This window comes from Bicyclus anynana, chromosome Z, assembly GCF_947172395.1.
Source record: "Bicyclus anynana chromosome Z, ilBicAnyn1.1, whole genome shotgun sequence".
Taxonomy (NCBI): Eukaryota; Metazoa; Arthropoda; class Insecta; order Lepidoptera; family Nymphalidae; genus Bicyclus; species Bicyclus anynana.
The window spans coordinates 16,323,182-16,347,715 of record NC_069110.1 but is presented as its reverse complement, the minus strand read 5'-3'; the positions used below and the strand labels follow the sequence as shown (position 1 = coordinate 16,347,715).

General features: G+C 35.1%; 1 protein-coding gene across 4 annotated transcripts in view; it reads left to right on the top strand.

The window, feature by feature from the left end:
* The window catches only part of LOC112046335 (STE20/SPS1-related proline-alanine-rich protein kinase), a 40,531-nt gene that overhangs the window by 523 nt on the left and 15,474 nt on the right, over positions 1–24,534 (top strand). Inside the window, exons 2-10 of one of the 4 annotated variants that reach the window (XM_024082952.2) lie at positions 4,680–4,817; positions 11,929–11,986; positions 12,645–12,831; positions 13,511–13,635; positions 14,568–14,661; positions 15,489–15,633; positions 20,594–20,759; positions 21,564–21,711; positions 22,911–23,128. In XM_024082952.2, the coding sequence (XP_023938720.1) occupies positions 4,732–4,817; positions 11,929–11,986; positions 12,645–12,831; positions 13,511–13,635; positions 14,568–14,661; positions 15,489–15,633; positions 20,594–20,759; positions 21,564–21,711; positions 22,911–23,128 (1,227 nt within the window). In that variant the 5' untranslated portion in view covers positions 4,680–4,731. Of the gene's footprint in view, positions 1–4,679; positions 4,818–11,928; positions 11,987–12,644; positions 12,832–12,948; positions 13,123–13,510; positions 13,636–14,567; positions 14,662–15,488; positions 15,634–20,593; positions 20,760–21,563; positions 21,712–22,910; positions 23,129–24,534 lie in introns of those variants that run through there. The other 3 variants (XM_024082955.2, XM_052890532.1, XM_052890533.1) reach the window with 3 other exon arrangements.

Genomic DNA, 24,534 nt, shown 5'->3' with positions numbered 1-24,534 from the left:
GATTCATTATTATCGAATACCGCCACCAAGCAATATTTTAGTAACTTAGCTCGTATAAAATTACACTAACGAAACAATATAATGTTATATCCAAATGTAACATACTGCATTTTTATTGATTTCGCAATGAAAACCAAATTATTATTTTTAGCTCGTATTACAAATACCTTTCTGGAAAGTAAAGCTAAGCGAAAATAATGAATGGCTTAACACCGTACCTAGTGGAATTTAGTTTCATTCAGACAAAATTTTTAAAAAGCAACCAAGCATTTAGTTGCTAAGCAAGATTTTTTGCTTAGCAACTAAGGGTTAAAAGTAAAAAAATGAACAAGTCGAGGTGCGAGTCCAAGGTTTCGTACGTAGGTAGGGTCATTATAAATAGTTCAGGAATCGAATGGCGCTGTTTTTGTCGAGCTTATTCCTAAATATATACACCCCAAGTGTGTTAAGACTTAATTATAAATATATAAGTAAGTTTGAGATTTTTTCTTGTACTTGTGGTATAGATCGCATTTAATTGCTAAATTTTAGATTATTTAAGTATCCTGCGATTTTATTCGCTTGAGAGTGGTTTTGCTGAATAAACAGTTAACTATTATTTTCAATTTTCATGCAACTGTATACGTTTGTAAGTATATAGTTTAAATTTCAACTTGATAATTTAGATTTGATTTATTACAAGTAGGTACAGCCAACTGTACCGATTCGAGGGAAAATACTATTGAAAAAAAAACATGACAAGTGCGAGTCGGACTCGCTCACCGAGGGTTCCGTTAAAATTTGTAGGTACATACATTATGCGTTTGCTTAACCTCGGTGACGATTACTTACCTACTTAAAATAAAAACTGTATTTTTTATGATTTAGTTGTATAGGTTTTTCCTTTTACTTGAGTATAGTTTATGACATGACGGTACCTATCACTTGCCAAATTTTATAGTTCTAATAATAAAACAGAATGACATACATTAAAAGATTCACATTTATAATACGTATTACTGTAATACTTGATTCAGCTTCTTGTGCGATATTTAACATTTAGGGTTCCGTATAGGCTATATGTCAGAAATAAAAATAAAGTTTTTGCACACCACACTAGATTACAACAAATTAGTAACTCTTTTAAGGGCAATTGCATGCGTTTTTATAATAAACTACCACATGAAGCCACTGGAATGTCACTCAAAAAGTTCAAAGTGTTTATTAAACGGAAGCTTTTAGTAAGTCTTATTATAGTGTTAATGAGTACTTTTACTTTTACAACAGCAGGGTAAGTAACAGTCTCCAATTCCAGGCTCCTCACCTACTTACCCTCTTTAAAAAATAAATTAATATTAAATAAGCGAAGGGAAGGTTTTGAGGTCCCAATAAATTAATTTTATTTATTTCTACTCTATATTATATTTCTCACTGAAAACTTCTAATAATTTATTTATTTATGACACTAATAAACACACAAAATATAATTATAAAGGTATATATATTTATATGATTATTTATTATGTTCTTATTATTAATTATTAATTAGTAACACTTCTTCTTGTTGTTTCCGCCCGCGTCACCACATGGCTCCACCGAAGACCAGCGCTGCGCTGGTGCATCCATCACTAGCGTAGCACATGCTGAGTGGTGACCATTTTGGTACCACACACATCATTTTTTTATATTTTTTTGGATTTAATTTAGTTTTATTAGTTTAATATCTCTAATTTATTAGTTCACTATATTTTAAAAATTACTTTCTTAGTTTTAAAGTATTTGTTGTCTTTTGTGTATTATGTGTGTGTGTGTGTCCAAATAAAATAATTTTCTTTCTTTCTTTATTTAAATGATAAAAAAGCTTGGTGTTAAATTGTATTATATGACTGTGTGCTTAGTTTTAAATAAGTTAGTAAAATGGTGGTAAATAAAAAAATAAATAAACCTAGGCTGAGTTTTTTGTGGGCTCTTCTCGAACCATGGCGCGATTGGAACCTTCGTAACTTTAATTTTAAGTTTTCGAATGGTTATTATCACCATTATCTTAAGTATAATATTATTACCTGACGTTTCGAAAGAGCTTGTAAACTAAGCCTATTTGAAATAAATGAATTTTGACTTTTGACTTTATAAATTTCATATTTTTTCATTTTAACTATACTTGGGAAAAAGCTATACCATGTTACAAAGCTGACATTGAATTGATCTTTTAAGTTCTCTCAAAGTGCTTCATTTTAAGCCTAAAAATTCAGCATTTTTTGTTTTTCTTAAAATTTAATTAAGTTACTTGGCAAAAGAAAACAACGTTTCATGAATACAACCCATAAAAGCTTTTTTAACCGACTTCAAAAAGGAGGAGGTTCTTAATTCGGTCGGTATTTTTTTTTTTTTTTTATGTATGTACACCGATTACTCAAAGACGCCTGGACCGATTTCAAAAATTCTTTTTTTGTTTGAAACGGTATAGTCCCCATTTGGTCCCATTGCCATCATGTCAAGATCTGATGATGGAATCCTGGAGAAATTGAGGGGAACTTTCGAAAATTATATGGGTGTCTAGTATGTTCGTAAACTTTTCCATTTAGTACTTTTAAGCACTACAATTTCATGAAGGTTCGAAATCGATCTGATGATGGAGCCATAAAACAGACGAGGGAACTCCTCGGCGATTTACAGCAGCTACCTTGTATTTGGGCTTGATTAATTTGTATTAATGAGAACTTTCTACATAGGTAGGTTGTGACTGTCATTTAAGGGTTTGGTGATGAAGACCAAGGACAATTAAGGGAACTCCTTAACAGTTTACAGAAACTACCTTGTGTTTGGCCTTTAGGGGTCTGATATATTCGTTTGAGATGAAATTTTACACTAAAAATGGAAAAATAATAAAAATTTTAATAAAAAAAATACATCCGACTTCAAAACCTAAAGACGTACCCACTAAACTAAAAAGTGAAAAATAACATCATAATATGTTCTACCTGTTGATCAGTATGAAGGCGGTGCTTAGCCGGTGTTGTCTTAATTTAAGCAATTTCTGACAGGACCACATGAAACAACACTGTCTGCAAAATCTAAATTTATAAGATATTCTCACATGGCTTGAATTAATATATCACCGGCTTAGCATCGCCTTCATACTGATCAGCAGGTAGAACATATTATGATGTTATTTTTCACTTTTTAGTTTAGTGGGTACGTTTTTAGGTTTTGAAATCGGTTGTATTTTTTTATTATTTATACAAAATATTGTTTCATACGGAACCGTCCAAACATTAGATTGCATTTCGCACTTGACGGCCATTGTTATAAAGTGATATGTAAGAGTGTGCATTTTGGATATAACAATTAGTAAGGGAACCGATGTCATTGCATACGCTCCTAAAATATGTGAGTAGCACTTTTTCAATATAAATTATAAAAAAATATACTCAAATAATAAATAAAAATTCATCTTTATGAATTGGAAAATACCTCCAAAAGAATTGACTATTTGTAAAATATATATTTTTCTAAATTATAAGTAATTTTTTTTACATTAAAATTTTCTTTAAAAAGGATATTTGATATTAACAACATTGGTAAGACCCTAACAGCCGAATCAATCATTTTAAATTTAAGAATTTTAGATGAAGAATGACAAAATCCAGTTAGTATGAATGAATTTTAATATTTTTTTAATTTGATTTCAATACAGAGTAAAAAGTAACCGGTAATTTGGTAATGATATTTATTCAAGAAATTTCTATTGAATATAATACATAATTATATAATATTGGAATATAATAAATTTAGTATTGAATGTAGGGTTCCGCGCGGCACGGAACTAAACGCGGCGACGTTGTTACTTGGAAAGCGGGTGACTCCAATAATATTTTCTTTTATAAATTGTAATTTTAAAATATTATTTAAAAAAATATTATATAGGTATCTATACTAATATTATAAAGAGGAAAACTTTGTTTGTATGTTTGTTTGTTTGTTTATTTGTAATGAATAGGCTCAAAAACTACTGAACCGATTTTAAAAATTCTTTCACCATTCGAAAGCTACATTATCCACGAGTAACATAGGCTTAATTTTATTTTCTAACGGCTTCCGATGAAAATCCACACCCATACTACACGACATTACGACAGTACGTCTTAGCTAGCCCCATAGGGTGGGGACTAGCCACGGCCGAAGCCTCCATCAGCCAGACCTGAACTAATTTAGAAAACCTGAATCAGTCCAGCCGGTTTCGAACTCAGGACCCAGGACGTTTTGTAAATCCACCGCGCATACCACTGTGCCACGGAGGCAGTCAAAATATACTAACATTTAAAAATAATAAAAATAAATAGGTAGGAAAAAAGCTAGTCGTTCCAGAGATCCAGAAAAACGCCAAGCCAGAAAGGCGCCACAAAAGTAGCTGAAGCGCGCGACACTTGTGGCCGGTGGTCGACACTTGTAATCGGTGGCTGACTTTTTTAGCCATACATGCAGTATTATAATCGCGCGAATGACGTATACAGCGTTTAGTGGCCGGTGAAGGCCACGAGAAACGAGCAGCGACGATTGTAGCGTGTGGCGCCCCATATAAAATGTATGAACACTACAGGAAATACGCCAGTAGCAGTGTTTTGTGGTTGTGGCCGGTGACCCGTGTGTGGGAGCCCTTAACATGTGGAATGTGCTGACCAATTTTTTTTTCTTTACAGAACAAAAGTTGGTACAAGATATCTTTGAGAGAGGAATCTTGAAAAACTAAGTATGGATCGTCGTAAACTTCAAGACCTTTTCAAAAAACCCGTTCCTGAAGATGAAGAAAGCCTGTTGGGCAAAAACGATTCAAATGGGTGAGTAGCTTTTAGTAACAAACTTTGATATGCATTGATGTAAGAGTTTTCAGGATCTACGGCATGCCTCTTTACTTATAGGAGAGGGAATTGGAACTTAATCCCACCATATTGTTACAATACAAGCTGGCGGGCTTAATGGTCTTCTAGCAATTACTATCAGATGGTAATTAGTGGCAGTGATCGGGACTGTTGGATAACGTACTCTCCGAGGGTACAGGTCCTTTCGTAGCGGTGTGTACTGTGCATGTGTTAGTGTTTTTTTTAAGTCTTCAGTCTTAATTTTTTTTATTCTTTACAAGTTAGCCCTTGACTACAATCTCAAACCTAATGGTAAGTGATGATGCAATAAAAATGGAAGCGGGCTAGCTTGTTAGGCAGAGTATAAAAATCCACACCCCTTTCGGTTTCTACACGACATCGTACCGGTACGCTAATTCGCTTGGGGGTACGTCTTTGCCGTTACGGTTAGGGTTAGGGTGGTAAGCCGGGGATCGAACCCAGGACCTGAATCTTGTAAATCCACTGCGCATATAACTACGCCACGGAGGCTGTTAAAAATATTACTAAAGGAAGAAAAGTATTTTATATTTACTTATGTAATACTGGCCGATCCGACGGATATTATAACTTTGGTGAAACAGCTCTTTTCATATGTACACGGTGCCATATTCCAGATTAAATCCAAGCAACTACATAAACACACAATATTTCATCCAAATCGAGCTAGTCCATTAAAAGTTATGTGACAAGCACGGGTAAAAAAAAATAGGAAACAAGTTATAACTTACCTTCGAAATAATTTTAACTGGAGACATGTCGCGTTATGCTTAACAATACTAACTGTGAGAGATAACAAATATTTATGAAGAAAAATTGTAGCTTCCAACTCTTTTTATATCTTGATTTATCGCTCTGGTACAATTGTGAAGTTGTTTTCATAAAATACTGGAGCTAATCTCTACTGTAGATTAGCAAGGATATTCTTAATTGCAAAGTATTATTTTTTATTGTACCTATTGGAGGAATACTTTTCTAATATTTGCTCTGTAGTAAATATATACAATTTAACAATACATAGCACTATAGTACAATAGGCTTGAAGCAAATGTTACATATGGATTTTTTTCTTTTTTCATAAAAAAGTTTAAAAAAAGAAAAAATAATACAGCGGATCTCCCCATTTTTGGAAATCGGTTTAAAAGGATCCTATACGATGGCTATACTAATGTGTACTGTTTACCAGGAAACAAATTAAAATCACACTTACTAATAATTTTATTCTAATTAACTTGTTCATAAATTAATGATAATAAATTTAATTATAAGCTTAAAACGATAACTTAAATTTAATATATTTTGAACAAATAAATAAGTTATGAAATGATATGCGTCATTCTAACTTATTAGTTGATGAACATTGCACTTCATATGAATTTAGTATAAATCGGTCTATACTAAATCCATACGAAGTGCCAGAAGTGAGAATATTGAACTGTATATACATAACAGATCACATAATATGCCAACCACTGTTGGTACAGTGGTTGGCATATTATGTGGTTTAGGATTGCGAGGTTCAGGGTTAGAGCCCTGATACCGACTTTGGAGTAATTTGCTTGTGTTGTATCCCTGGCCTCGAAGAGCACGTTAAGCTCTCGGTACCGTCTACCGGTTACTACCATTAACATCTAATAGTGTGTAATTAAAGAATTTACCATTATCACCCTACGCCCACTAACTCGCATTGGAGTTGTGTGATTGGTCTTAGCCCCATATCTCTCCTTCCTTATGAGGAAGGCCTGGCCTGTAACGGGCCGTTAAAACAGCCTGGTGTAACAATATGACTTACAAAGAAAAAAAATGTATTTTTAAAATGGGTAGATTTCAGTTTTACATAATATTTATACAGTGGAATATCCTCAATAAGCTAACGGCGAGCTTTTCATTTGTTATATTAGTTGTAAGTTTGACAAAAGTGAGATAATCTCGTCGCTATCCGTGATTGTCGGCCAAATTAGCGAGCCCTCGATTAATATAAACGAGACGAAAAAGTACCATTGTCGTCACTAAATATAATAAGGAAACAACAAAAGATAAAGTTCCGTGCTGATATCTATTACGTTAATAAATATGCCACCGACAAACAACCGATTTCCAGGGTTGACTATTCAAATGGATATTTTTTAATATCATGTTGTTAGTCAGTTACTCTGTCTGACTTGTTTGATTTTTAAACATCAGTGTACATACATACATACATACATAGACTGGCAAAATCATTACCCTTCCTTCTAATAGACTTGTTATCTTCTATGGTAGCTTATTCGAACATGGACCTTTATTAACTACGACAGGTCAATATTAATTTTGCGTAGACTATATTAAACATCATTATAAATTGCCAAGCATTACCTAACCCTTAATAGGGTTGAATATTATCCCTTCATATAATAGAGAAGACATAAAGATATTCTATATACTACACATCTCTAATAATTGTCTTAGGGTGATATTGTTGGACTTCGTAACGTCCTGCTGAATTATTCACTAGCATTGAGTAGGTACTTTTATTTGATACTAGCGGACGCCCGAGACTTCGTTCGCATGGAATTCAGTTTTTCACAAATCCCGCGAGAACCATGGATTTTTCCGAGATGAAAAGTAGCCAATGTGTTAATTTAAAGTAAAATCTATTTTCATTTCAAATTTCAGCCAAATCGCTTCAGTAGCCGCAGCGTAAAAGAGGAATAAACATACTTACAAACTTACACTTTTACACTTACACACAAACTTTCGTCTTTATAATATTAGTGTGATAGTGTGATACGTGAAAGGTGACTAAATATTTTGAACCAGGCACGTTACAGAAAAAAAATAATGCATAATCCTTTATTTTATATTACTCTACTCGCAAACCAAAATCATCAAAATTCACAGAAATATTTTATGTGAGTTTGGTCAAATCGTGCATTTTATAATGGACTTAGGTGCTTGCCCTTATATTAATTGTATGCAATAGTCAATCAAACTGAGAATAAACCAGTTTAAAACTTTTATTCACAAGTTTTCTGGAAATAAAAAAAAAAACATGAAAAATCACATCCTGAAATTGGGTACCATTAAAATATTTTTTTTTTGTATTTTTTTATTGATTAATAATGGCTTGCTACTAATTAGCGTTTGGCTGCAACCTCATTTGAATTTAAGCGACAAAAATTCACTTCAAGATGGCATCCCGCCAACTTGGAAGAAATACAGCTTATTCAACCTACACTCTCATTTTTTTTTCTACGCATCGCACCAGTGCCACATCCCATGGCTTAATGGGCTTCCCGAAAGGGTTGTAACTAGCCAGGGTTTGTAGCCATGTGGCACGTTGATTCTCTTTCTACAAACGCTAACGCTTTGAAAACTAACAAAATGTATGGGAATGACAATTCGATCAATAGCTTGATCACGTGACCTGTTTTGTAATTTCCATACATTATTTAATTTTGGAGCGTTTGCGATCGTAGAAATATAATCGACGTATCACATGGCTACAGGCCCAACACCGGAAGAAAAGAAATTAAATAGACTAGAACTAGAAATCTTAGAAAGCATTTTAACTTTGCTAAAATAAATTAAAATGTAGGTAGTCGTTGAAAAAGTTAAGTTAAGTATGTAAAATATGTATTAAACTACCTCGTTGAGGCTAACGGAGGGGATTGACATATTGCCAACCCTAGTTAAGTGGAACAAGGTATAGGAGATGATGATTAACTACAATCGGTCGGTCCATTGATAATGTCTATAAAGTTGTGAATTCGAATCCTGGGCCCAATTATTCCCAAAAAATGTCAGTTTCATCCTGAAATTGGCGGTTGACTCACAGAGTATGTTTGCCGGTCTCTTATATTTGTAGACCTATTCACTAACTTTGACGTGTCTTAGCCACTTAATAGAATTAACAAAATGTCAATAACAACCGCTTGGGCTGATGAAATAATTAGAAAAGTTTGTAAAAATTGTGTAACAAACGCAACGGACAGGCATGGCGAAAAATGGAGAAGGCCTTCACCCGTAATGGGGACCATATTGAATAGAAAATAAAAAAAGAAAAGATTAAAAAATATATTAATTTAAACGAAATTTTATGTAGTGTGAAATTATCATAATTATCAACTACGAAACGGTTTGCATCCACATTTCATTCGTACAGCAAAAATTTTGAATACCCTTCCGGCGTTTGTGTTTCCTGACACTTACAATTTAAACACCTTCGAAGCAATAGTGAATAGGCATCTTCTAGGTAAATGCGCTCCAATTTCATCATTATCAACCCATATTCGGCTCACTGCTGAGTTCGAGTCTCCTCTCAGAATGAGAGGGGTTAGGCCAATAGTCCACCACGCTGGCCCAATGCAGATTGGCAGATTTCACACACGCAGAGAATTAAGAAAATTCTCTGGTATGCAGGTTTCCTCACGCTGTTATTCCTTCACCGTTTGAGGCACGTGATATTTAATTTCTTAATCAACTGAAAAGTATGAGGTGCATGCCCCGTACCGGATTCGAACCCACACCCTTCGGAGGCAAAGGTCGTTTCCACTGGGCTATCACGGCTCTTGCGCTCCAACTTAGATCGCATTAATGCTTTCCAGTTTCCATCAGGCGTAATTGTATATTGCAAAAAAAATGTCCGGTCCTTTATTTAACTTTGTGATATTGTAACAGCCTACCGTATCAGTCTGAAAATGTTTATTAAAAAACGTGACTTACTCCAAAAATATTAATTACGAAAGAGATTTATTAACAGAAGTGATTGAAGGTTTATTTATTTTTGGGCAGATTTATTTCATTCATTTGGTTGAGTTTAATTAATTAAAAGGGACAGAAAATAAACGGTTTACAAGTGGAGTGGAGCGTGGGTTCGTTAGTTACGAGTACCTACCTACACAATTATGATATTAGGTGCGTGTGCTTTTCTACGCCAGGTCGTGATGCTAAACGTGTACTTATTTGAGCGGGTTTTGGTAGACCATTTGATAGAAAGAGTGGTTGTATAGGAATTATTTCTGCTATCGGCGCTATCGGCGGAGATATTTTTCAACTGACGAGAGACAGAGAGAAGGTTAACAATTCGACTTGTATATATTTTTTTATGTATGAACATCGGTAACTTTTTATTGAGTAGTCCGATTTTGTTAATGTTTTTTTTTATTAGAAAGGGTATTTTTCGAATTAAATCCCATATGTTTCCCAAAGTTCAAAATAAAGTCCACACCTAAGGGGAGAAAATTATATTTTTTTATAAATTAGAGTATTTTAATAATTCTTTACCACCACACGGGCTTGGCACCGACTTCAAAGTAATCAATAGGTAGAAAATCTTATAATGTTATTGTTCCATTTTTAGTTTTGTGGGTATGCTAAAGTTTTGAAGTCGGTTGTATTTTTTTTTAAATAATAATATTATTCCATGAAAAGTTAGTTTCTAAAATCTGATTTGTAACTGTGATCAGCGCTTGGTTTTTGACAACCTCTCACAGACAGGTCCTGGGTTCGATTCCCAGCACGGGTCATTTTAGGATTTAATATTTACTGAATTGGCTCTGTTCTGGTCTGGTGGTAGGCTTCGTCCGTGGCTTATTACCACCCGGGCAAAGATACCGCCAATCTAGCGTTCCGGTACGATGCCGCGTAGAAACTGTTAGATAGTAAAACTGCACTTCTTCCATGTAAAAAGTTCGCTCCCATCATAGACTGCATCGTCACTGAACACCAAGTGAGATCGCAGTCAAGGGCTGACTTGTCATTGAATAAAAATAAAAGCTTACAGCTTTGTCCGATTTTCGTTCAGAATTTTCAATGTTTGATAATACTCAGTGCGAAAAGTAGTGAGCTATGCTTGTGTTGTCTCTGTCTAATGGTATCAGAAATGAGGAGATCCGCAGAAAAACCAAAGTTACCGGCATAACTCAACGAATCGTAAGGTTGAATTGACGCGGCATATAGTTCGAAGAGCAAATGGTCATTGGGGTACTGAGGCGCTGGAATTGCGACCCCTGACCGGAAAGCACAGTGCTAGTTGAACACTAAGGTGGAATAATTATATTATGAGGGTTGCAGGGAGTCGAATGCATGCGGCTCAGAACCATATTGTTTGAACTATGTTCAGCACGTGGACATATAAATACCATGTACCTAAGGGAAGTCAGTGAACCTTAAGACTCAGGCTTACTTAGTTTAAGGGCCAGAATATTTAGATATGATTTTTGATACTTCTACAATAATTACTAATTGGGACCCCAACGTCCACCGGCTTTTCGAACCATGTGCTCTGCCACTTCAACTTCGCGACTCGTTGACCTAAGTCGGTGGTTCATCTGCGGTGTTTTCAATTCTTATTCGATCACGCAGAGATACTCCTAGCATAGCTTGTACCATTGCTCGCTGAGTAACTCTGAGCCTTCATATGAGGCCCATAGTTGAAGTCTCAACAGCTCCACGGTAAGAGCGGTCGGACTCATCACCGAGGGGTGGTGGTTCGATCCCCTCCCCGTTATAATTGTCGTACCCACTCCTAGCATAGTCTTTCCCGACTATTTGAAGGGGAATGGGAATATTGGTCATAATATTATTATAAAAAAATGTCAATTATTCTTTAAAAAAAAATACTTCGTCGCGGTTGGCAGCGGAAACTCTGCTAGAGATTCGTAACACCCCTTGCTCCGCAGTTACCGTAATTTAAGTTATGACCACGCTGGGTATGCGGGTTGGTCAGCGCAAAGATTCTTCGCACAGTTGTTGGTGCTGCTCGACACCGGCCTGAGCCATTTTAAAAATCTAACCATTGGGAATGGATATACCGCTATTTGTCGGTCGTCAGAGCCTCGTCAGCCCATCTATAGGGTGCACCACCAGCAGGTAGTTAAGGAGACTGACTGTATCTACTAGCCTCCCCCTTACACCCTTTTTCTTAGTAATTTAATAATAATTTAGAAATTTATTTTACTTAGTAATTAAACCTACATTCGTAAAGAAGTGGAGATTTTATAAACAGAAGACTTTTGGTAAATTACATAGAATTAATTTAATTTAATTATATGTATTTTGTGTTTTCCAGTAACGTGCCTCCAGAAAGTAATGTTCCTCAGAGTGGCGCCTCTGGATTATTTCGACAGGTATTTAATAATTAATTTTAAAGTAAAACATACAAAAAATATATTGACAGTGCACGCAATGCCAAGAAACTTTAATTGTAAAAAGAAGTTCCGGAACGACAGAAAACAAAACCAATAGCTTGGTACGGATGCATAGATTAAAAACTACCCGCATGGGAGTTATTTTATTTTTTTGTCTAGGCATTCTTAAATCATATGGATTCAAGAATTTTAAACCATATAAATATTTCAATAGTAAACAATAACTATCTCTGCTAAGTTTAAGGTTTAAGAAGTAACTATCTTTTAGAAGCTATGAAAAGTGTTAAATAATATTTATGACTTTGTTCTGGGAATTTTCATGTTTTTTAATAGCATCCAGGATTTTTTTTTACTAATCGAAGTTATTGGTTCTATGATACTTAAATAGTTCAAAAATGAACCATGCTCTAATGTGTGCTACAATATTTTATTACGTCATAAAAATATACGTAGCGATGTCGTGTTGTTCGTATTAACCGCGGCACGTCTTAATCCGTTTGATTTCCACTTGTCAATTTCTGTCAAGTTCAGTGTTGCAATCATATAAATTTTATAATAAATCCGTAAACCCATTTTAAAGTTTGTTTTCCATATTGTTCAATAAGTTAGGTTGTAAATAAATAATTGTTTATTACAGAAATCATTTAGAGCTTGCGATCGCCAACTGAATGCGTTATCCTCGTACATGCGATGCGCTTGCTCCTTAGACAAAACACCCGCCATTGGGAGTCTATTTACAAGCAAGATGGCGGCCTCGCCGGCCAATAATCCATCAATTCCGTGGTCTCACAGTCATGAGGACTACGAATTACGAGATGTCATTGGTATGTATGTTGTAATTAATTTATAATTTCAAAATTATTCTAAATAATCAAAGACTGTTGATTCTTTTAATTTTATTGCTGTACACTTGTGTTATTTTTAAGATTATCTGATTAGTAATATTGTATGTCAATATAAATAGAATATTCATGAAATGCTAATTAATTCACAACCAATACCAAAAACTTGGAATGATTCTAAGTACTAAACCCTTTTGAGGATAATATGAGGAACTTTCTCGAAGTTTTACCTAATAATATCCTTGAGGATAATGAGTTGTGGTCTTACAGTAGGTACAGTGCTTACACCAACTCACATTATTGACAGAATCCGCCCATTTCTATGCAGCAGTATGTAAACATTGTGTATTGAATTACATTTTGTCGTCATGCTGTTTTCATATTCAAGCAAAAATAACATCAACATTATACTAAGTACAAACCCTAGAAATAGTTTGTATTCATATTAATAAATGGCTACTTATTTTAATAGCATAATATTTAATATAGTAGTAGTCTTTGATTATATAAGGTAGTAGTAGTATATGAGCTCCTATAAAACAAATTTCACCTCTGCTCATTCTGATATCTCTCCCCCGTGGTGTGTACAAGCTCCTATTAATAAAATTATCAAATATCTTGCCCGTTTATATCATTTATTTTGTGATACTTTTATTTGCAGGTGTTGGGGCAACTGCTGTTGTTTATGCAGCATTTTGTAAGACAAAGGGTGAGAAATGTGCCATAAAAAGAATAAACTTGGAAAAATGGAATACATCAATGGACGATCTGTTGAAAGAAATTCAAGTGAGTGACCTTAACTATTAAAATTTTATGTGCGTCCAAATCTTTTATTATGTTGAAGATATTATGAAATCGATGAGCTTTTCCATGGAAATAAGTCATTGGCAGATAAATGAACTGTAACTGTAAGAGTACAAGTTAGTAGTGAACCAGATAGACGTTGTCCTATCTGGAACATCAATTTTATGATATGCAATGAAAGTTCAGCTGCCTCATTAGTCCAGTAGTTATGCACCTAACCACTTATCCTATATGTATATAGCCTAAGTGGCTTAAGATAAAGACTTGCTATATTTCAGTCCACAGTCTTAGTTGTGGGAGTATTGTAGGTTATACTATTATAATAATAAGCTTTTATTTTGCCTTACTATTATGTACAACCCAGTGTCAGTTCTTGAAATCAGCAGTGCATTGCTCTACTGGGACTGAATGATTATCAGTGACAGGTATATCGTTGCAAATAGATCTGATAAAGTACTAGTATATCGGTCAATGCACCGGGCAATGATTGTTGTTGTTATCACACATATATTTCAATAGCAGTGATCACATGGATTCCTGCTTATTGTGTTCAGTGTTCCCCTGATAATGGGCATAGGATTAGGTAGTTTTTACTGGATCGTGCAAAACTGAACTGCCATGTGTGAACAGCGTCCAATTTTGCAGGATATAGTAAAAAGCCAGTCCTGCCAAAACTGGACTATAATGTGAAAGGTCATCACTGGAATAGAAGAACTATACCAGGACATTATTCTGCTGCATCTTAGGTCCAGTAGTTAGGAGCAACATGGTGGGTGTAAGCTCCATATCCATCTCTCCTTTAAAGAGATTCGCCTGCCCCTATGCCTGTGTAGCCTGTTGAAATAGGTTGATGTTATATGTTATGCAATATTTTTACGTTTTTTTTTTATAAATTCAATATTTCCATGTTTCAGGCCATGTCAAGCTGCAACCACATAAATGTAGTGACATACTACACAAGCTTTGTGGTACGCGATGAGCTGTGGCTGGTGTTGAAATTGTTGGAAGGTAATAAATAATTCTCTTTTTTCTAAACGCATAACCTCAGACTCACTTCATCATCAACCCATATTCGGTTCACTGCTGAGCTCGAGTCTTCTCTCAGAATGAGAGGGGTTAGCCCATTAGTCCACCACGCTGACCCAATGCTGGTTGGCAGACTTCACACACACAGAAAATCAAGAATGCATGCTATACCGGGACATTGTACTGCTATATGCTGCATGTAAATAATGATGATGGTGATGATCAGGTCAGGATGATTTAGTAGTCATGTGATTCTTTTAATGATAAAAAAAACTTTATCATATAATTTTTAATCATCTTTATTTTGTACTTTATTATGGTTGTTCTTTAATTCCATTTATAAAATTTACACAAAATTAAGACTCTCGTTTTTTTTTATTCTTTACAAGTTAGCCCACAATCTCACCTGATGGTAAGTGATGATATAATCTAAGATGCTAACGGCTAACTTGTTAGGAGTAGGAAGACAATTCACACCCCTTTCGGTTTCTACACGGCGTCGTACCGGAACGCTAAATCGCTTTGCGGTACGTCTTTATCGGTAGGGTGGTAACTAGCCACGGCCGAAGCCTTCCTCAATCGGACAAGCCGGGGGTCTTGTAAATCCACCGCGCATAACACTGCGCGACGTAGGCCGTCTAAATTGGAAATCATGTTTGTAACCCACACGGGGTTCTTAGTCATGAGCTTCATTCAAGAAATTCACTGCATTCAAAGCCAAATAGATTTTCTTGGAACGGTCAATCTAGCAAACAAACTATTGAAGCTTTAATATATATTTAGTTTGATTATTTAATGTTTATTTCCAGGTGGAAGTCTTTTGGATCTAATCAAATATAAGATGAATGTATCCAACTGCAGGAATGGAGTATTTGATGAGGCGACCATAGCCACGGTTCTGAAGGAAGTCCTGAAAGGTTTAGAATACTTTCATAACAATGGGCAAATACACAGGTTTGTAATTACATGCACCATCATTTACATAGACAATGTTTATTTTTGTAGTCAAACTTTTGCTATTTAATATTATGCATAATGAAATAGTTAGAGTTATATTACACGAGTAAGAAGAAAGAGTGTATATAAGAATAATTAATGAACTACTTCAACAAAGCAATTACTATCACCATACAAAAATTGTTTATTAGTTTTATTTGTTCTGTATAAGCTGTGCGATAACAACTGTCTGAGTTTCATCAGTGTTAATGATAATGCCTGAGGCTGATAGCATAACATGCTCTGCGAGGCACGGGGGTGTGACATCACCATCTCTTCAACTCCACAACTCAACAAGGCTAAGTTATTCCATAGCCTGATTCAGGACTCGAACCCACAATCTTGTTATCTATAGCCACATAGGCTAACTATTAGACTAATGAAGCAGACAGTGAAAATATGTTTAGTATACCAAAAAACAATGAAAATATCAACCTGCTGTTGCAGATTTCGAAGCATTTTCTATCATGCTAACTGACAGTATTGGACTAAAGTCCATTTTCGTGTGATAACTAAAACAAAAATAATTTTAAACTATATACATCTGAACTCTTATGTGCTTAATATAATTGCATATTATATGTTTATTAGTATTATAAAATATATTTAAAACCTATTACATATTAATTTCGCTGCTTTGAGGTGCTTGCTTTTAATTTATTGCGAATTTTAAATGAACTATTTTCAAATATGATCAAAGCCTGTGAACTTATTATTTATTGTATAAATATGCAATAATGTAGTATGTGTTACATATATAGGGATACAAGTATCAATGCTTATTATTCATCTTTAAATCAATTTATGTACTCGTAACATAAATAACTAGAGGGACATTAGCTGGCGAAAAATTCATTTTATCAAAATGTCAAGAAAAGAGTATCATCCTTACAAACTTTACCATTTGTAATATTAGTAGTATAATATCGCTAGCGTTATCTTTTTAAATCCAAATAAAGCAATAGCAGAATAGCAATGCTTATATCTATACAATCAGCTACATTTTTTTAAATATTCTGTCTTCTCTTGTCTATTTAGTGCTTGCTGTAAATGCGATTTGGTATCTTTATTTTATTGTGTGTTCTGTTTACATTGCAACCTCATTGTACTTTTCTATAATTAAACCAAGGAAAAAACAGTCGTTTAAACAAATAAGACAGAAATTGTAAAATCCCATTTCTGATACTGAGAATGCACTGCTCGTAAATAGTAATAAGCATATATGCAAGTAAATGCAAGGCAGCGAAATCTAATGCAATTGTAATTCTGGCAATTAAAAATAGTTCAAAGTTTGTGAAATTGTTGGTGTAATCTCTGGATCTATTGAACCGTTTTTGATGACCCTTTTAGCAATAAAACCCACGTTGTTTGTGAGTGTCACAAGCTATATTTTATCCCGGTATTCAACGGGAACGGGAACTACATGGGTGAAATCGCGGAGAGTCTACTAGTATTTAATAAATTAATTTGTGAAACTATACAATTAGATTTAGTAGTTATTGCAAAGCAAGTGTATTAAATGTATTTATCTGTGCGGTTACACAACTACAGTTCGTTTCACGTAGGATGGTGCGGGTGACATTTCGTTTCGCTCTTGAAAGCTCGATTCACGACAATAGTACGTATTATGAACGTCATGCAGGCGACTGTCACCGTACCCATGCTATCAGAAAAACACTTTAAATTTGGTAGTTATTACATATGAAAGACAAACTATAGTTTTCAATATATTATTATGTGCGATTATACAATTAGAGTTGGTAGTTATTGCAAAGCAAGGACAAACTATTGTCTATACTAATATTGTAAAGCTGAAGTTTGTGTGTTTGTTTCCTTAAACGCTAATCTTAGGAACTACTAGTACTAGTTAGTATTAGATAGTGTAATTATCAAGGAAGGTTATAGCCTATATTTTATCACGCTAAGATCAATAGGAGCGGAGCGCCAATGAAGAATGTTTCAAAATCGGTGGATTTTTTCTATTGAGATCTTACGCTGCGTGCGCTGCGTAAACAATTAAAGTTTCGCAAAAACCATATATGACAGAATTGTTCCTCGTAGAAGTTCTAAAAAAAAGGTCGCGATACTATATCTCTATCTTCTAAGGTTAGCTCATATAACCTTTTTTATACTAACCAAATTTGTTCTAAAATAATGCATTAATTGCGAAGGTGTTTTTATAAACATGATATTTATATATTTGACTCACTGCTGAACTCGAGTCACCTCTCAGAATGATAGGGGTTAGGCCAATAGTCAATATACTCAATGCGGATTGACAGTCTTCACACACGCAGATAATTAAGAAAATTCTCTGGTATTCAAATTGACAGAGACACGTGATATTTAAATTCTCTGGTATTCAAATTGACAGAGACACGTGATATTTAAATTTTTAAACTGAACTGAAAAGTTCCGGATTCGAATCAACACCCTCCGGAATCCGAGGCAGATGCTACATCCACTGGGCTATCACGGCTCTCACGTTACTCATCATAAGTATTTAATTTAAAACAAAATTGACCTTTACATCATTCGGTTTAAATGAATATCTTAGGAGTTATCGCAGTTTTAAAATAACATGACATGATCGAGTACTGCGCGTGCGCATACAGTGTGCAAACCGTCATGGCAGTCATGAGGGGAAAAGCTGTGGCCCCAGTTAGCTTAGTGGCAGTGCATTTGCGAGATACCATGCTGCGCAGCTCAGATGCGTATACAAGCAAAAACTAGAGTAATATATTTATCTGTGCGCTTATACTCGTGTAAATAGATTTGATAGTTATTGCATAGTAAATTGTATTTATTATATTTATCTGTGCGGTTATACAATTAGATTTGTTGGTTATTGCAAAGGCAGTACGAATTATAGTTATCAATATATCGATCTGTGCTATTATACAATTCGATTTTGTAGTTATTGAAAAACAAGCACTATTGTATTAATATCTGCGCTGTTGCACACATAGATTTTTTTTAGGCTCAAAAGAGCCAGAACTCAAAGCCGTTAAGTCAATTAAAGTTAGTATTACAAAAAAATCAGCCCCGAGGGTTCCGTACAAACCTGTAGGCAAAAGTTATCTGGTATCTACCTAAAATTTTAAGGTTTTGTAAATTTTTCTGTAATTGTGAATTTTTCTGTAATCTTTGCTGTATGCTATTGCTTCGAGCGAATTACAAGATCCTTTGTCAGTAGTTACGATTTTCAAAATATGCGAGTTAAGTGGTTGAATCTTTGCGTTTTGGTTTTTGCGTTGACTTACATAATTGTTTTTTTTCACATCTCTAAGGCAATTAGACCACAGTAATTGATATCAACTTGATACCTCTACGCGTTCGTGAAATAAATAGTAAAAAGTTTATAATTATTAAAAAAAAATGTGATGTTACTAAAAATTTATGCCTTTTGCAATTTTTTTTCATCTGTGCTATAAGATTGCTTTATGCTAAATTCCAAGATTCTAAGTTAACTGAAAGTATCTTTTGTTTTGAATCTCTTGCGAGATGCGACTTTCAAATTTGCTGTTTATTTTGATTGCGTTGACATAGAACTTTGATTTTGTTGTATCTTAAACGTATTAAAAACCCTCAGCATTTGATATGAATTTAATACCTCTAAGCATTCATGAGGAACAGGGAAAGTTTAAAAGTATAATTTTCATTTTTTATTATATGACAATGTAACTAAAAATGTTTTCGCGATTTTCGCGATTTTTCCTTTATTAGTGCTATAAGACGTGGCTGTGTACCAATTTTCAAGATTCTGAGTTCACGGGAAAGTACCCTGTAGGTTTTGCTTTCCTTGCTAGTGTCGAAAATTTGCAGCGTAAACGGCTGTATCTTTTGATTGTGTAGACTTAGAAGTTCGATTTTTTCGCAGCTCTAAGGGACAGCTGAGTATTTGATATGAATTTCATCTTGATACCTCTCGCTTTCGTGAGAAAAAGGGTTTTGACAGACAGACATGGTCAACCAAGTGTTCCTTTAAGGGTTCTGTTTTTTTTTGTTTTTAGATACGGAACCCTAAAGTTATATTGCAAAGCAAGCACAACCTTTGGCATTTAATGTTTATCTGTGCAATTGTACAATGTATCAATTTATAGCAATGCTAAATATATTTTAGGCGTTTTCGAAGTTCACCTTGAGAAATATTAATCTGATATCTTTCATTAGTGGAACCTCCCACTGCGTCTGCCGAGAATACAACGTGTTGGGTGGACGCATTACGCATTTAACTCGTGCGCATTAACTTGACACCTGGCGCCTGGCAAATGCAACCAAACAAACACAGTACAAACGCACGAGCCGAACATTACCAATGCGAGATCCCACGTGTTTATTTGTGCATATACATGCGTTATTTACGTGTGTGCGTGTGCGCTTATGAGCCAGATAATAGGCTAGTTGCCACTTTTTTAAAAGGGTCTTAAATTGTTCATTATCGTTAGATTGAAAATAAATTATCATATTTCTTTGACATTTAAATTTTTTAATATTTTTTGACAGTACGAGCCAAAACGCTTTCGGCCATGTCATGACGTCACGTAAACCCGTAAACATTAAACCGTGTAATAACAATACTGTGAGAAAATTGGACATATCTTAGTTTGACGCTTATTCCTTTAGCAACATCAAGTGACGTCGCTAAATAGACGACAGCGTTTGTAACGTTTGGAAAAATTTAAAAAGACATAACTTTTAAAATTAACTTAATTGTATTAAGAATAAAATATATTAATTAATATTAATAAAGATAGGAAATCCTTATATATTAATTAATATTGATATGTTTCGGACCCTTGTTACGATACGAAATAACTGTCAGCTATATGGTTTAACATCAATGTAAATTATCGAATATGGTAAATTTCAATGAACCCTCGAGAGCTTGCTTAGTTCATAATACAATTTATTTCAGGGATATTAAAGCTGGCAATATTTTACTCGGTGAAGATGGAATTGTTCAGATAGCCGATTTTGGAGTCTCCGCCTGGCTGGCCACAGGCAGCGATATGACCAGGCAGAAAGTTAGACATACATTCGTCGGCACACCTTGTTGGATGGCACCTGAAGTTATGGACCCGGTAAGAATATGAAAAAAATATTCACAACGGCCAACAGTAATGGCCAAGTACGGAAAAGGCTCAGGAAAGAAGAATGTTCATCATCATCATTAACAACCCACATTCGACTCACTGCTGAGCACGAGTCTCCACTCAGAATGAGAAGGGTTAGGCCTTAGTCCAAGATGCTGGTCAATGATGCAGATTGGCAGACTTTACACATAAAGAGATTTAAGAAAATTATCATTCTTCCTGACGACGTTTTTCCTTCACCATTTGTGACACGTGATATTTAATTTAATGCACATAACTGAAATTTTAACACAAACATTATTCATTACCATTGCTTGATTTGTCTTTGTGACACTATGTGAAGGTGAACTATGACGTCACAAATGTCAAAAGACGCTATTGTATCGCTTTGCTGAAATTATTAACGTGGAAAATCACGTCACTCTTCGAACGGAGCTGATAAATAGCGAAGATTTCTTTATTATTAACTTTCCTAGGGATTTTATACACTTTTTGAACCTCAGGACGTCTGCTAGTAAGGAAAACAAAGAAAAATATCAGGCTTTTATTCAAATTTACACTAATCTATACTAATATTATAAAGCTGAAGAGATTGTTCTACTGGTCCGATTTGAAAAATTATTTCAGTGTTAAATAGCCCATTTATCGAGAACGGCTATATGGTATATTTTATCCCCGTATTCCTACGGAAACAAGAACCACGCGGGTAGAACCGCACGGCGTCAGCTAGTCACATACGAGTATATATTCCTAATTAGATTTTTTTAAAATAGTCAATTTGTATAATTTCAGGACCAAGGCTATGATTTCAAGGCTGATATCTGGTCGTTTGGTATAACAGCGATTGAGATGGCCACAGGGACAGCACCATATCATAAATATCCACCAATGAAAGTTTTGATACTGACTTTGAAAAATGACCCACCAAACTTGGATACAGGTACATCATATACTAAAACACATTGAAATAATTCCTATGCCTCTACGTAGCAACCTATTTATTTTTTTCTTTACAAGTTAGACCTTAACTAAAATCTCACCTGATGGTAAGTGATAATACAATCTAAAGGTGGGTACAGATTGGTGCAATGCAACATGTAATGCAACATGCAATGCAAGAATTTGACGTCCACATTGCTGCAATGTATCACGAATGCTCGTGGTTTGGACGCCTCGCGCGCACGAACTGCGCCTGGGTCGCGCACGCTCCGAGCGTTATAACTCGTGCGCGGTTCGATCCGAGATTTGTCGGTTTTTGGTACGAACACAAAGGGACGCGCAGTGTGCGCAGCTCTGAGCCGTGGACGGTCGTTCGTTTCGTTCGCATGCGCTACTATCATGGCGGTGAAAGAGGGTGCGTGGAGTGACGAGGAGTCACTTTTATTGATAGAGGAATACAGAACAAGAGAAGTTTTATGAAAACCTCAAAATGAAAACTTTTTTAAACAAAATTTAAAGAAAGATGCATGGGACGAAATCGGAAATTTATTGAAAATAACATTAACACAGAAAAGTGCAATAATGTTAATTATTAATAGTGTTTGTTACGAAATGCGGGAACAGATGTTCTCGAATGATTCGTAGTCATTTGCGTACCGCGCGCGCCACACGTCCAAGGCAGCAGGGAACATGCAATGTAAGGCAGAATATTACATTACATGTTGCATTGCACCAATCTGTACCCACCTTTAGATGGAAGCGGGCTAACTTGTCAGGAGAAACAAATTCATAATCTCGGTTATTATCATTACCATTTGTTGGTCTCTCTGTAAGAGTCAAACAAGTCAAACCCACATTGAAGCAGAGTGGTGGATCCAAAATCCAAATCCTATAAAGAGGGAAGTCTGGATATTAAATAAATAATAAAATAATAAAACATATGATGATTTTGAAGCCAATATTATGTTTATCTATTCTCATAACATTATAATAAATGCAATGTAATCATTATTACATATATATATATATATATATTTAAGTTCGGAAGTTCATCATGAATAGATATGAATTTATTTATTTTTCTATCATCCACGAATAGCCGACGAAATCATGTGACGAGATGTTTTAATAAGAATTTAACGAGACGAATTTAATAAGATAAAATAAATATTTTTTTTATCTAAATATGTTAACTTCTAGGTTCAGAAGACAAGGAACAGTACAAAGTGTATGGAATAACATTTAGAAAAATGATTACGGACTGTTTGCAAAAAGACCCATCGAAAAGGCCTACCGCCACAGAACTGTTGAAGCACCCGTTCTTTAGAAAAGCAAAAGACCGAAAGTATCTGACTCAAACATTGCTTGATATGGGCCCCGGTGTAGGGACAAGAGTGCAAAAGGTAAAAATAATCAAGGTAAATAAATAATTAAAATTAATCAAATAGAGTTTGTTGAGCCAAATCAGTTTAGAGTATTTATAAATACATACCAATGAAGAATAGAAAAAAATACCTGGCCTTAATTCAAATCTCATCATTCCCTATTACTTGACTGACACTACAAACTATTTATTGGTCAACACACCTAAATCTGCCGAGTCGAAAAATTGGAACACAGATTTATTTTATAATATAAGCCCCCACTTACAATTTTTAAAAGTTTAATATTTTTCCTAACTAGGCTAGGCTTTCCCTAACTACCTCGTTTTTTTATTAAATTTAAATTTCATGAAATTAATCACATGTCTCAAACAGTGAAGGAACAACCTGCATATCTGAGAATTCTCTAATTAGGCAGGTTTTCGTGTGTGAAGTCTGCCAATGCGCATTTGGCCAGTGTGGTGGATTAATGCCTAGTCCCTCTCATTCTGAGAAGAAACTCGTGCTCAACAGTGAGCCGAATATGGGCTGTCAATGATGAAGCTTCATATTATCTCTCTTAGACTACAAGCCCATGGACAAAATTAACCTGTGAAATGAACCAACGTGCATTTTACAATGACCTTATATCATATGTAGGGATACGGTTGAAATATGTATCTTTATCTGTGTACAAAAGAAATTACACAAATGCCATACAGTAATAAATTACCTATATTGATTGCTTCTGCAATTATCGGCGAATTAAATATTTGCACTGACTTCTTATTCTAGCACCACCACTTTTGTACGGCACTAGGGTTTTCGACATTTATTTTTAATAATCTATAAGAAAGCCGTACATTAATAATTAGTCGTGATTCCTCATTTGTACCTGAGATATTCCATTCACCCACGTAGTCACCTGTACCGCTCAGAAATTACGGCATAGCGCTCAGACCTATTTTCTGATTGACTGATGAACAGCCTTCTCAGCGTTATTCACGTTGGTTCATTTCATAGGTTAATTTTTTCCAATGGCTTGTAGTCTTATCTGCCTGGTTTGAGAAGTACGCCTGACGCTATAGTAGTGGACCAATAAAAATAGACTAAGGTTAATGAACCGATGAGCGAGGATTGGATTGCTAAACCTGGTTTCATTTTGGCTTTGTATTTCTGAGTCAGCTAACTGAGAAAGAGACTGAGTTAAAGGCTTTTCATAAACTGTGGTGGTCACTACCTTTGTACCGAGCATAGCAAGCAGTGATGGCGATGATGATGACAAAATTGACTATTGACAAATTTGACGGCCTCCGTGGCGCAGTGGTGAGCGCTGTGGATTTACAAGACAGAGATCCTGGGTTCGATCTCCGGTTGGGCCGATTGAGATTTTCTTAATTGGTCCAGGTCTAGCAGGTGGGCGGCATCGGCATCGGCCGACAAAGACTTACCGCCAAGCGATG